This window comes from Prionailurus viverrinus, chromosome B4, assembly GCF_022837055.1.
Source record: "Prionailurus viverrinus isolate Anna chromosome B4, UM_Priviv_1.0, whole genome shotgun sequence".
NCBI classification, from domain to species: domain Eukaryota; kingdom Metazoa; phylum Chordata; class Mammalia; order Carnivora; family Felidae; genus Prionailurus; species Prionailurus viverrinus.
Window position 1 is genome coordinate 72,565,768 of NC_062567.1, and position 14,901 is coordinate 72,580,668.

At 39.5% G+C, this 14,901-nt stretch overlaps 1 protein-coding gene across 1 annotated transcript; it reads left to right on the forward strand.

Annotated features, from left to right (window-relative positions):
• The first annotated feature begins 8,986 nt into the window (after positions 1-8,986).
• On the forward strand, positions 8,987-9,922 carry LOC125170740 (olfactory receptor 8S1-like). The gene has a single exon (XM_047867452.1). It carries the CDS (start codon positions 8,987-8,989, stop codon positions 9,920-9,922), a length of 936 nt encoding a protein of 311 aa, XP_047723408.1.
• Positions 9,923-14,901: the final 4,979 nt, after the last annotated feature.

The following is a 14,901-nucleotide window of genomic DNA, read 5'->3' on the forward strand; positions in this document are numbered from 1 at the left end:
AAGGGCCACATGCTTGCAATCTGTGTGCAAAACAAACTCCATATAACTCAATATTGTCCCCAGAAACCTCCCTGATGTGTGGTCTTCCCCTTCTTTCTTCCATCAATAATTCTGTTGACCAGAGACGATGGTATGAGCAATAATAGTAGAAACATAAACTATTTTTAGCTCATGCATTTAGGGTCTAGAAGAGGAGGAGGACCCTCCCAGGTCACTAAATCTCACTATCTTCTCCGACTAGGAACCTCTTAGCTCTTGGTCTTAGCTTCCCAGATCAATGCACATTTTATAGTCAGTGTATACTCAACACTTCTAAGAGAGCATAAAGACTTATTTAGTGGATTCTAAGAACAACTAGAAATAAAAGCCTCACAGTAGATTAAAAAAATCATTATGCCCTAAGGGTCCAGAACTCAGACCCTTGCACAAGGAAAAGATGATTTGAGAACTTAAGGCAAAAGGAGTTCCCTAGAAGATCCAGGCATTTAAAAAAAAAAAAAAAAAAGCCTAGCTAAGAAAAAGGAATCCAGACCTAGAAGTCTCTAGGTGGGAACAAGGGGAAACTTTAGAGAAATGATGGAGGTCTAACTTTTTCTGGAATAAAGTACTCTTTTGGTTTTGGTCTTGCCATGGTATAAGAAGTTGTCTTTGGTCTGGGGATCTCTATGCACAAGAAAACCATTTTTTCTATAGCTTAACTAGAGAAAGCACAGACATAAATTTGACCTATTGGCAAGTCACAGTGGGTGAAGGCAGATAGAGAAGCTTAAGCACACTTAATCAACTGAAATCTGTCACTCACAAAATACAGTGGGAGACATCCAGATCCTGAAAGGAACACAAGAGAGACTTCTCTCATGTCATCCCAGACTCAATCACAGAGGCTTCTCTTCATTTAGCTGCCTTTGTGATTCTATGTACTGGACAAAGAATATCAGTTCAGGTTCAGATATAATCTAGCAGAAGAAAAGCCAGGAGGGGCACCTGGGTGGCTCGGTTGAGCATCCAACTTCAGCTCAGGTCATGATCTTACAGTTTGTGGGTTCGAGCCCCACATCAGGCTCTGTGCTGGCAGCTCAGAGCCTGGAGCCTGCTTTGGATTCTGTGTCTCCTCCTCTTTCTCTGCCCCTCCCATGCTCATGCTCTGTTTCTCTCTGTCTCTCAATAATAAATAAACATTTTTTTTAAAAAAGAAGAAAAGCCAGTAATTCAGCTTATGGAGCTCAGAAGAGAGTGGTATTCCCTGAGGTCATATCCTCAAACCAAACTTGAAACTCATTAACTGGAAGAATTGAGGTTTATGAGAGTCTGAGGGCATTCTCACAAATACAGACTTTGCCATTTTAGGGTTAACGGTCTATCTGTAAACCCAAGGGCCTGAAGGACTTTAAAGTAAGCAGGATGGGTAGTATTTCCCTCTTGTCCATGTAGGTGGGATTCTCCATTTGGAAATTACCTAGGGAGATGTATAGTGACATAGAGTTCACCAATTTATTTCCCACATTGACATGGATTATGTCTTTAAGGATGTTTGGTCTGAACATTCTGTTGATAAAAAATCAACAGAGCTTTAAAAGTTTAAAAAAATCAGAGTTTAAAAAATCAGAGTTTAAAAGTTTTTTTTTTTTTAATTTTTTTTTCAATGTTTATTTATTTTTGGGACAGAGAGAGACAGAGCATGAACGGGGGAGGGGCAGAGAGAGAGGGAGACACAGAATCGGAAACAGGCTCCAGGCTCTGAGCCATCAGCCCAGAGCCTGACGCAGGGCTCGAACTCCCGGACCGCGAGATCGTGACCTGGCTGAAGTCGGACGCCCAACCGACTGCGCCACCCAGGCGCCCCTGGAGTTTAAAAGTTTAAAAAATCAGAGACGGTTATTTTTCACTCTATCCAACTTGCATCTGCCTCATTTGTGAACACTCAAAACGACGGCATTGCAAAAAGCAGCGCAGAGACCAGTGCAATCAGCAATGGCAGGTTCTAGCCTCAGGTTAATGGACCTGGAAAGGCAGCTGCATCTTTGGAAATAAATTGCTTAATCAAAATGAGCATCAACTCAGGCAGTGTGAAAATTTTGTTTTAAAGATTATTCCAAAAACAGAGACAGCATCGTTTACCTCTATTTTGACAGGGAGAATTGTTATATTTTATCTGATGACACATGTTTATTGAGACACACAAAAGACTGGAGTCAGTGATTTTGGTCGCTTAATAGAACACTTATTCAAAAGTCAAAAATACTTATTCACTTCCAGTACTAATTGCATAGAAAGCGGTGAAAGTGAAATATGTCCTTGTATTTTTCTTGATTTTAGAGGAAAAGTTTCAGTCTTGCAGTAAGTCTGATGTTAGCTGTGGGCTTTTCATATAGGAACTTTGCTATGTTGTGGTTGTTTCCATCTATTCCGAGGTTGTTGACTTTTTAGAGTTGTTTGTTTTTTTAATCATGAAAGAGGGTTGAATCTTGTTAAATGCTTTTATTGCATCACTTGAAACAATCATGCCTCCCACTCCCATCATTCTAGGATGTGTTGAATTACATTGATTGATTTTTGTATTTGAACAAACCTTGTCTTCCTGAGATAAATCTCTCTTGGTCATTTTGTATAGTTCTTTTGATAAGCTGCTGGATTTGACATATTTTCTAGTATTTTGTTAAGTATTTTTTCACATATTTGTAAGGGATATTGCTCTGTTAAGTTTCCTTTCTTGTGATGTCTTTGTCTAGCTTTGATAGCAGGGTGATGCTGGCCTCATAGAATGAGTAGGAAGTGTTCCATCCTCTTATCTTTTTGAAGAGATTGAGAATGGTTGGTGTTAATTCTTTAAACATTTGGTAGAATTTACTGGCGAATCCATCTGGTCCTGGGATTTTTCTTTTTTTTAGTTGATACTTTTGAAAACTCATATTATCTCTTTGTCATAAGTATGTTCAGGTTTTCTATTTCTTTTTGAGTAAGTTTTGGTAGTTTGTGTGCTAGCCAGAAAACTCTTCATTTCATATAATCTAATTTGTTGGCATTCAGTTGTTCATAGTATTCTCTTACAGTTCTTTGAATTTCTGTAACATAATAGAAATGTCCCCACTTTCATATTTGATTTTGTTGAATCTTTTTTTCTTGCTCATTGTAGCTCAGGTTTTATCAATTTTGTTCATCTTTTCAAAAATCCAAATTTTGTTCTCTTATTCACTCTGTTTTTCTATTTTCTTCTCTCTCTCTTTTTTTTTTTTTTACATTTATTTATTTGTGAGAGAGACAGAGCACAAGTTGGGGAGGGGCAGAGAGAGAGAGAGACACAGAATCCGAAGCAGGCTCCAGGCTCTGAGCTGTCAGCACAGAGCCCGATGTGGGGCTCGAACCCACGAGAACTGTGAGATCGTGACCTGAGCCAAAGTCCAACACTTAACCGACTGAGCCACCCAGGCGCCCCTATTTTTCTATTTTCTATTTCATTTAGCTCCACTCTAATATTTATTTCCTTTCTTCTTGGGTTTGGTTTGCTCTTCTGTATTTTGTTCCTTAAGGTGAAAAGTTATTTTCTTCATTTGAGATGTGTCTTTTCCTTCCATGTAGGTATTTACAGTTACACATTTCCCTCCAGGACCGTTTTTACTGCATGCCATAAAGTTGGTATGTTGTGTCCCCTTTTCATTCTTCTCAAAGTATTCTTTAACCCTGCTTGTGTGTCTTCTTTGACCCATAGATTAAGAGTGTGTAGTTTAATTTCCATGTATTTGCTAATTTTTCTGTTCCCCTCTGTGCTGGTTTATAGCTTCATGCGTCTGTGGTAAGAGAAGATACTTTGCATGATTCAATCTCTAAATCTATTGAGACTCATTTTGTGGCCTAACATGGTTTAGCCACAAATGGCCAATAAGTGCTCAATATGAATAATCATCAGAGAAATGCACATCAAAACCACAAGGTGATATCACCTCACACCTGTCAGAGTGGCTACTATAAGAAAACATGACATGTGTTGGTGACAATGTAGAGAAATTTGAGCCCCTGCACTCTGTTGATGGGAAAGCAAAATGGTACGACCACTATAGCTAACAGTATGGAGAGTCCTCAAAAAATTAAAAATCGAGCTATGATACTGTCCAGCAATCACACATTTGGGTACTTATCCAAGAGTGTTGATATCAGTATCTCAAAGAATATTAGCTCTCCCATGCAGCACTCTTTCCAATAGCCAACATCTGGAGGTAACTTAAATGTTTATCAGAGGACAAACAGATAAAGAAATGCAATATTGACACATAATGGAATACTTTCAGCATTTAAAAAGAAGGCAATTATTTAAAGAAAAGAAAAAGGAAACGCTTCAATATGCAACAACGTGGATGACTCTGGAAGGCATTATGCCAAGTGAAATAAGCCAGTCACAGAAAGAAAAATACCGCATGAGTCCATTTACATGAGTTATCTAAAATAGCAACATTCATAGGGTCGAAGAGTGGAATAGTGATTTCTAGGGAATGGGGAGAGGTGGAAATAAGTAGTTACTAATCAATAGGCATAAAGTTTCAGTTCAGCAAGATGAATACGCTCTAGAGATCTGCGGAACAGCATTGTACCCACTATAAATAATGTGTTGCACACTTGAAATTTGTTAAGAGGGCAGATCTCATGTTAAGTGTTCTTACCATGATAAAATAAAATGTTAAAAACTATAAAAGCATGCTCAACCTTTAGTAATCAGGGAAGTGAGAATTATAGTTAAAAACCTTATATGTATTCACATATTGGCAAAAATTTTAAAGATTAAAACTATCAAGTGTTATTGAGACTATGAAATTATGAAAATCCTATGCCAATGATGGTGGGGATGTTGTAATTTTTGTTGGCCTGAGTCTGCCATACCATAAGTGGGCTGAATCATAAAGCTTTATCAATCTAGGATGGGAAAAATTGATTAGACATATAAAAATACACTTTCTGTTGATTAACTCCTTTGATCATCACAATTTGTATACTTCCCCATTCATATGGATGGAGGAAAATAATTCCCTGTGATTTCCTAAATGAACCATCCAGCTCCTTACAGGTCCACTGGAAACTGCTACCCAGCCTTCCGACTTTCAAAACCCACGAGACATCCACCAAAGGATCAAGACGTTTGCTTTGACCCAAATGGCCTGAACACAGAGAGAGAGAGAATGCCCTATGATTCTTACAAGTTTCAACTCTTCTGGTTAATTAAAGTCTGGCATTTGGCTGTGACTTCAGGGAATTTAGAAATTCATCTGTCTCCTGAGTCCCCAAACTCAGCTGGCCAATTTACTGATTGCCTTTCTAACGGATTATGTCCGGAAATTGCTTCTTCACTGATACTTTAGCCCAGTATTTAGAATCACAAAGGCAGCTAAAGGAACAGATGCCCATGTGATTTCATCTGGATCACATGAGACAGGTTTCTCAGATACCTCTTACAGGAATCTGAGTATTTTTCTACCGTGGTTAGTAAGAAAGACCGAAACATGTTATTTAAAACACGTTTATCAGAGACAGTCTATTTTCCTGCCATCACTGAGACTTCTAACTAAGAAAAAAATTATCTACTAGTTCAATAATTGGAGTCTAGAAGTACTGATTCTTGCAAAAAGAGCACCTGATTGCAGATGACTCCTTACCCTATGGAAAAACCAGAGCAAACAGATATCTTCTGTGCCAGGAAGTGTCATGAGCTGGGTAATGTCCTCCATGGTATCTGTAATGGTCTTCACCCCATCCCCACCCCCACTAGAGACTTCCAGGTTGTATTTGTCTCTCCTCATCTGACCTTCTACTCCTGTCTCTTTGAGGCCACCCTTCTCATCCGTACCCAAACATCACTATTTCCCTGTGCTGGAGCCTAGCTCAGAACTCTAACCACCAGTTAGTTACATCAAACAGGGCTTTAAAGATTTGTCCTCCACCAAGGGTTTTGTCATCAGTCATTCTTACTATCTTCTCAATAATGCTTGTCTGTGCTTCCAGAGTATTGTTGAAAATGGATTTTGTTGATTTCTTGCATTCTCTCTACAAATTTTTCACTAATCTAGAAATTTCAGGTTTAAGGGAGACTGAAACAAGCAGGTGAGAGGTTCCTATTCTGAAGACATATAGAGGAAACACAACAGAGTAGACAGGGAGTTCCTGGATGGCCAGAATTTATAGAATATGTTATATATTATAAATGTTATATATTATAAAAGTTTAATCGCATATGCTAGAAAAGAGAGTTCAGTTTTTTCCTATCAGTTCTAGTCTCCAGTAATGTAGATGGTAAAAGGAAAAGGAAAAAAAGATTTCAGGGGGAAATACTAAGGTCAGTGAAATGTAACTTCTATGCACACTGCTTCTCCCCATTCCAGCTGCCTCCCAACCAGGGGCAGACAAGTTCTCTCTTCCAGCAGTAACTGTTTTTCCTCCTATCCTCATTACTACACCTTCCCGGACATTTTTTCCAATTCTCAACATTTTCCATGTGATTACACTGGGCAGATGAAGGGTTAGATGTAGAGTAATCCTCAGCTACCTATATCTTTGGAACTAATAGGATAAAATTATTAGACCTAAATATTTTAATAATTTATAAATAAAATAATGTGCTATGTCTCCCACAGCTGGTTGAATTTTAAATGTAGACACAGATTATTTTAAGAAATATTGGGAAAATACTGGGAAATGTGAATTCCCAATAGTGAAATTCCAGCCATATAAACCACCTGGGTTTCTTTTCATAAAATGAATGTTTTTCTTAAAATGATTTAATCCAAGTAACCTCCTGCCGCACCTCTCTTTAAGATAGATTGTGAAAAAATGTAGACAAGATACCAATGAGTGGCCATCTGAGAAGTACTCAAGCTATCCCTGGCAAGTTGGCAAAACAGGTATCATATTCAGAGGAAAGCCCTGGGCTCCAGCTGGAGCTACCACTCTTCTCCCTGTAAGCAAAGAAACCAGTCTTCTTCCCCTTTGCTGAAATTCAAAACTAGTCATTCAGACTTCAATGTGAATTGAATCCACTGTGTTCGCTCTTCAAAGGTAAGTGAGCAGAATTTGTAATCTGTGTTTATCTTCACTATACAGTTAAAATAAGCTTTGGCCTCACTCTGTCACCAAAGGATCTTGGGGACAGGGGTGAGAAAATCTGGAATCTCACAATATAGGGTTCTACCTACCTTGCTGACAGGTCGTGTGGCCCTGATCTATGCTGAATGTAAATGTGGTAGAATGAAGCAACTATCAGCTCAAAGGGAGGCAGCAAATTGAAAGTACTTAAATTTTTTTCAATTAAATTGAATATATTTAATTAACTAATGTAGAAGTCAGAGAGGATGTTTATTCAAGAGAATTTTGCAAGCACAGAGATGAGAAAGACACATTAAAATTGACTTTTCCATTTGATTTTTCTTTTTCACTGCCGAGTCTGAATCAACTTGGTGCGCCACCCTAAACTACACATTACCCACTGGACACAACTGATAGGTAACCTGTATCTGATCTTTCAGGAGGGCTTGGAATATAGAGAGATGCCTAAATACTATCTAGCATGAGTGAGGAAAGCCAGGAAGACCATATTAACTGACCATATTGTTGTGGGTTCATTTCTGGGTTTTCTATTCTGTCCTATTGATCTATGTGTCTATTTTTGTGCCAGTACCCTACTGGTTTGATTACTACAGCTTTGTAATGTAACTTGAAGTCCAGAATTGTAATGCCTCCAGCTTTGCTTTTCTCTTTCAAGATTGCTTTGGCTAGTCAGAGTCTTTTGTGGTTTCAAACAAATTTTAAGATTGTTTGTCCTAGTTCTGTGAGAAATGCTGTTGGTATTTTGATAGGGATTGCACTATATCTGTGGATTGTTTTCGACAGTTAGATATTTTAACAATATTTGTTCTTCCAATCCATGAGCATGGAATGTCTATCCATTTCTTTGTGTCATCTTCAATTTCTTTCATCAGTGTTTTATAGTTTTCAGAGTATAATTCTTTTACCTCTTTAGCTAGATTTATTAAGGTATCATTATTTTAGGTGCAATTGAAATTGGAATTGTTTTCTTAATTTCTCTTTCTGCTGTGTCATTATTGGTGTATAGAAATGCAACAAGTTGCTGTACATTGATTTTGTATCCTGCAAGCTTACTAAATTTATTTATCAGTTCTAGCTGTTTTTTTGGTGGAGTCTTTAGGGTTTTCTATATAGAATATCATGTCATCTGCAAATAGTGAAAGTTTTACTTCTTCCTCACCAATTGGCAATTTGATTACTGCAGTGAATTGTTGTCTGATTGATATGGCTAGGACTTCTCTTTTTAGTGGTTTCTTTTGATGAACAACTCAGTTCTGTTTTACCTTTATTATTTCTTGGCTATATTTTGTAACTTTATAAAATGTTTGGTAGTTTCCTCCCTTATCTCAACTCCTTAACACACACACACACACACACACACACACACACACACACAGCTTTCAAAATTATCTCTAAGATCAAATGTTCCAAATATATGCAAAATAATAAAGAGAAAAAAGATAACACAAATGTACATAATTAATTAGTAACAAACTATTACAAAGTCTTGAATGTAAGGTGAAAGACTGACTGAGGAAAACAGGATTACAGCATCTTCTGCAGAAAATGAGTTCTTGAGCAGAACATTATAGAACAAGATCGATGGCCCAGTTTAAAGAGATAAAAATTATTCAAGGGTCAGATCTGAAAAATTATGTGAATTTCTCTAGAGCTATTTAAGAAAAGAGCAACAAATGGAAAAAGCACAGAATATTCAGGGCTGATACACCAGGAAATCAGAAAAGGGAAGGCCATGCGTGCTTCAAGGGACTGCATGAGAGATATTAAACAAGTATGGCAAGAATGAGCAGATGAAGAAAAAAAGTGTATGTACATAGAATAAGTAGAAGCTTTGGGTTGCCAGAGGAGATGGTTGATATATTATTTCTCTTTGTGTTTTCTTCCAAAGTATTATCATCTTTAAATGGCCTTGGTAAATCACAGCACCATCATTGAGTTTCTCCTTCTTGGAGTCCCTGAAGATCATCATACCCAGGCTCTAGTCTTTGTGCTTTTCCTGGTAGTTTACCTCCTGACTCTGTCAGGGAACCTGTTGATAATCCTGGTTATCAGGACCAATTCTCACCTTCACACACCCATGTACTTCTTCTTGAATCACCTCTCCTTCCTGGATCTCTGTTACTCTTCGGTCACTGTGCCCAAGATGCTAGAGAACCTCCTGTCTGAGAAGAAAGCCATCTCAGTGGAAGACTGTTTGACCCAGGCCTTCTTTGTGCTTGCCTTTGGGGGAACAGAGCTCTGCCTCCTTGCAGTCATGGCCTATGACCGCTATGCTGCCATTTGCTACCCTCTACTCTATGGTCAGATGATGAGCAATGAGCTGTGTGTGGGACTGGCGTGGGGATCTTGGGGTCTGGCCTTTTTGGATGCTTTCATCAATACCCTCCTAGCCTGGAATTTGGACTTCTGTGAGACGCAAGTCATCTCCAACTTCATTTGTGAGATTCCTTCTCTGTTCCCTCTATCCTGTTCCAATAGCTCTGATAACTTTGCAGTTCTGCTCGGCTCTGCCCTCCTGCATGCCTTTGGGACCTTCATTCTGGTCTTCTTCTCTTACGCCCGTATTGTCTCCACCGTCCTGAGCATCACCTCCACCTCGGGCAGAAGCAAGGCCTTCTCCACCTGCTCCTCCCACCTCACCGCAGTGAGCTTATTTTACGGCTCAGGTTTTCTTCGCTATCTCATGCCAACCTCAGGTTCCCCGTGGGAGTTGGTTTTTTCCATGCAGTACAGTGTGGTCACTCCCCTAGCGAATCCCCTTGTTTATAGCCTAAAGAACAAGGAAGTAAAAGCATCTCTGAAAAACATGTTGCAGAAAAGTTTACAACATCTCAGGTAGCAGATGACAAGCAGCGGATGATTGGGAAACAGGACAGAATTACAGCAAAATACCTGAATAAGCATGAAGGAAAATTTTTGTTTGCTCGTAAAGTCAGATATGACAAAATATCTTTTAAAGCTGCCTCTGTTTGGAATTGCACCAAAAAAATAGCAGCGAGGTATTTTCTTGCTTTGGTTAATATTTTTCTTTCTTAGAGGCAGAAAACATGCGTCAGGTAATTATTTCAATTAAAGTAATTTGGTTACAGACATAGATATATGTTATTCCTTTTGTTTGCAAGACATTAACAAAATGCTTAGCACTAGGGAAATTGCTTGTGTTGAAGTCTTGCATGGATTCCTGTGGGTATCAACCTGGGGGTAAAGTTTTGCTACAAAGTCTTTAAAGGAAGAAAGATACAGGCTTGAGATTGTGGAAGTGTGAGTGGTAGGTGGGTTTAGGATAAGCTCTGACTGAAGAGGGTCTTAAAGGCAAGACAGATGCAGCTGAAGGTGTCTGAGAAAGGAAGCCAGTTTGCGGGGCTAAACTCCAGGCCGACAGACACCTTCCACAAGTCCTATGACACATTATAGCAAATGCCAGAGAATTTCGTTCATTGTAGGGTCCTATAGCAGCCCTGCAAGTTTCCCCTTCTAGGTTTTACAGGTGGCTCAGAAGGCTTAAGTATGGTAGATCTCGTTCTGGAGAAAATGATGAGGTTTAGACAAGAAGTGCATAGAGAGAAACCTGGGTAGGAATTTTCTGAGGGGGTGAAGGAAAAGGATGGTCATGGAGAAGACTAATCGGAAAAACTGCATAAAACCAAAGCATCCTAGACATCTACACAAAACCATTTGCCAAAGCATCCTAGAAATCTTAGAAATCCAAATATTAAGCCACACAGACACTGTAATTTACTCTAAAATACCTTAAATGAAAGTGGATTTAATTCTAAGTTGTTGGGATGACAGGATGGCCAAAAGGGAAAGGATGGAGGGGGTCGTAGAGAAGCAAAAAAGAATGAAGAAGTCATTCCAACCTTACACTGAAGCTGATAGTTCTACATTGGCTGCTGTGTTCTTGGGGGGGGAGGGGGGGCACCAGGGCCAGGACCACTGAGGAGAGGGATCACAGTGATGCCAGGACCGCTGAAAATCGCCGCACTGCTCCTGCCAGAATCAGAACGTGGCTGTGGTGCCCCCACCACTGCCTCCTCTGCTTCCTCTTTTTCTCCTTCTCCTTTTTATGCTTATTCATACTCTTCAGGTACCTAGGTCTGTGCCTGCCCTGCAGAGCAACTCGTTGCTTAGCTTAAAGGATGGATCTCAGGCATTCACTGCCCACGCCCCACCCCCCCCCCACCCCCCCGCCCCGTGAATGCATAGAAATGTAGGCAAAGAACAAATGTGATTTCTGTAACGCTACTCCAAGGCAAATATTATAACTTGCGGTTCCAAGAAGCCTGTGAGTTTTTCTCCAAAGTCTGGTAATGAGAGGCTAAGAGAAAAGTTGCCAGGTGTACTCACAACTGCAAAGAAAAATCTTTCCCTTCCCCCGCCGTTCCCGAAACCAGCCAGGGCTTGCCCAGTTGGTAGTCTGACATAAAGGCGGGAACCAATCAAGTTCTGCTGAATGGTTTGAAATAAAGGCGGGAACCAATCAACTTCTGCTGAGCGTTCAAATTTAAATGTCAGTCTATAACAATTCTGTAACCTCAAAAAAATCCCTAACTTGTTTGTGCCTGTCTATAAAAGAAGCTGTAAGATCCTTGCTCGGGGGCCTCCTGCGTCACCGGCGACGAGTGCGCGGAGGACCGGGTTCGAACCTGCAATAAACGACCCTTGGCGCTTGGCTTTGGCTCTGGACTCTGGTGGTTTGTTTTCGGGGGGGTCTCTCGAATCGGGGCATATCAGTAACTGGAAAATACTAGGCAGCCTTCAAAAAGAGGCTGTTTAAGGCTCCCTCTTACTTTTTGTACCCTTCATGCTCACTTTACAGTGCCTCTTTTCCCACGCAGTAGTGCCCTCTGCAGGCCTCCCCTGGGTCTTGCACTGATCCAGCAAATCCACCTAAGATTTTGTTCTTTACTTTTTGTTTGTTTCCTAAAGGAAATTGGGCTAAAGCAATTTTGCCTAATAATCACCTCCACTAACCAAACATCTACTGAATGTCTCTTGTTCTCTAATTTCAGAATGTCATGTAAGATAGACCTGTTGCAGCTTTTCCAACATTTTGTCCTATTTTAGATCTGTTTTCTACTTTGGAAATTTCAAAAGTTTTCAGTCAACTTGCCTTTCTCATTGAATGGCATTTTAAAAGCTGCGTTTATCAAATATTAAATTCTTAGTATTTGATTAATTCAATTTACAATTTATGAGGACTCCATTTTTTTAGATGTTTGTCTCATATTTGCATATATTTTTGCAATACGTGGATTTATGAAGCAAGTCCATATCTCTTTATTTTTCTCCATGTTATAGACAACAAGACTGAAAATATTCCATGAACACTGCTGTGCAGTTTAGATTATTTTTCACTTTATTTTTTACTGTGTTGAAAGCATAAAGTATTATTACTTCATGTAAAATACTAACATTTTTCTTCAAATATTTTTAAATTAGGAATTATTCAAATGCAGTGAAATGGTTCTACTATACGGTGAAAACCACTATTAACATTTAGGTATATCCCAGCCCAATTTTTCTATGAGAACTGTCTTTAGGGTACATTCTTTTGTATTTTAGGTTTTTCCATATTTATGTATTTTGAGAGAAAGAGAGAGCAGGGGAGCGGCAGAGAGAAAGGGAGAGACAGAATCCTAGGCAGGCTCCCCACTGTCCACACAGAGCCAAATGCAGGGCTCAAACTCACAAACCATGAGATCATGACCTGAGCCGAAATCGGGAGTCAGATGCTCAACTAACTGAGTCACCCAGGTACTTCTAGGGTACATTGTTATATATAGCCATGATTATAATTTATAAGCAATTTTATTTCTGTAATTTTACTTCTCATAAAGTAAGCATCTTCTATTTCCAAAAATATTTTAGTCTCTATAATATTATATAAAGAACAAAATAGGACATAGTTTAACAATTCCCCTACCACTGAACATTTCGTTTATCTAGAAATTGTTCCAAGGAGTTGTCCCCTCTTCCTCTCTCCCTTTTGCCATCTGTTTCTCCTTCCTTCTTTCCTTCCTTCCTTCTTTCCTTTCCTTCCTTCTTCCTTCCTTTCTTACTTTCTTGCCTTTTTAATTTTTCCTGGCTTAGGAAATCAGAAGCATATGACTGGATTATTCCTAATTCCTATTCATAATGTACTATCATGTATACTACTTTATTTCATCTTTTTTTATTAAGTTGTTCATTGTGTTTTTTTTGTTTGTGTATGTGTGTGTTTTCTTTTTTCTTTTTATTTTTTTTTTATATATTACTTAACATACAGTACAATATTGGTTTCAGAAGAAGAATTCAGGGATTAATCACCTGCATACAATACCCAGTGCTCATCACAAATGCCCTCCTTAGTACCCATCACCCATCTAGCCCATCTCCCACCCACCTCCCTCCATCAACCCTCAATTAGTTTTCTATCATTAAGAGTTTCTTGTGCTGTTTCCCTTTCTTCTCTTCCCCTCTCCCCCTTCCCATATGTTCATCCGTTTCATTTCTTAAATTCCACATATGAGTGAAATCATATGATATTTGAATATTACTCAGCCATCAAAAAAAAAAGAAAGAAATCTTGCCATTTGCAATGACATGGATGGAGCTAGAACGTATTATGCAAAGTGAAATAAGTCAAGCAGAGAAAAACAAATATCAAACGGTTGTTCATTTGCTTATAAAGGTATTATGAAGCATGACCCCACCTCCTAACCTAAAACTAAAATTATTCATAAGTAAATTTACCTTTGATTTCTTCCCTTCTCCGATTGATGACGGAGCACAAGGCAAGCTGACAGGCCAAAAACACCACCACCCCCCACCCCCAGGTGGGATATGTGTGATACTCCTCTGGAACTCCTGGCTGCCCAAGAACAAAGGAAAGGAGAAAAACAAATGGTTAACTGATAGAGATCATAGTCCTGCAGGACCTAAGTCCCCATCACCCCTCCATAGTGATGTGGGAAACAAAGACAGAAGGAAATGGCAGATAGAACTAAATTTCCTTATAACCTGCAGCCCATTGACAAATACTTGAGGCTGGCAGAGTAAAAGGTTTGCTCAGGAACTCCCTGCTGTCTTAATGTTAATGCTTTGCTAGAGGGAAAACAACCTTAGCTTGACATATAGCTAGGCCTCCACTATCCTGGGAGTCTTCTTTAGTGTATGAAAATCTCACTGGAAACTTCCCCTGGACTTTATCTCCCCCAACTCCATAGTATATAACCAGCCTCTCCTCATGGTCCCAGGGTAGCTCTTCCTGCCCACGGGTCCTGTCCCCGTGCTCCAATAAAACCACCTTTTGGCACCAAAGACATCTTTAAGAATTCTTTCTCGGCTGTCAGCTCCAGACCCCACAAGTCCCACTATCACCCCAAAAACCTCATCACTATCACTTGAGAAGTTATATATCACCTTAAATTTTGTGGGGGTTTTTTTTCAATGAAAATTTTTTGATGTTTATTTATTTTTGGGAGCGAGAGAGACAGAGCATGAGCAGGGAAAGGGCAGAAAGAGAGGGAGAAACAGAATCCAAAGCAGCCTCCAGGATCTGAGCTGTCAGCATAGAGCTGGATGCAGGACTCAAACCCGTGAACCATGAGATCATTACCTGAGCCAAAGTCAGATGCTCAACCAACTGAGCCACCTAGGCACCTCTAGATTTTGTGCTTGTGAACTTCCCTTATAAGTTTATAAACTGTGGGACCCAAGGAATTTAACAAAAATCCCCTACCCCTGGACAAGCAGAGCAAGACTAACTCCATTTTGTGTTATACCCACCATCTCATATATAACCCCCACATGACCTACTTATTGCTTAAGACACTC

Coding starts and splice junctions, on each gene's coding strand:
- LOC125170740 (XM_047867452.1), top strand. CDS start 8,987: ATGGCCTTGGTAAATCACAGCACCATCATTGAGTTTCTCCTTCTTGGA.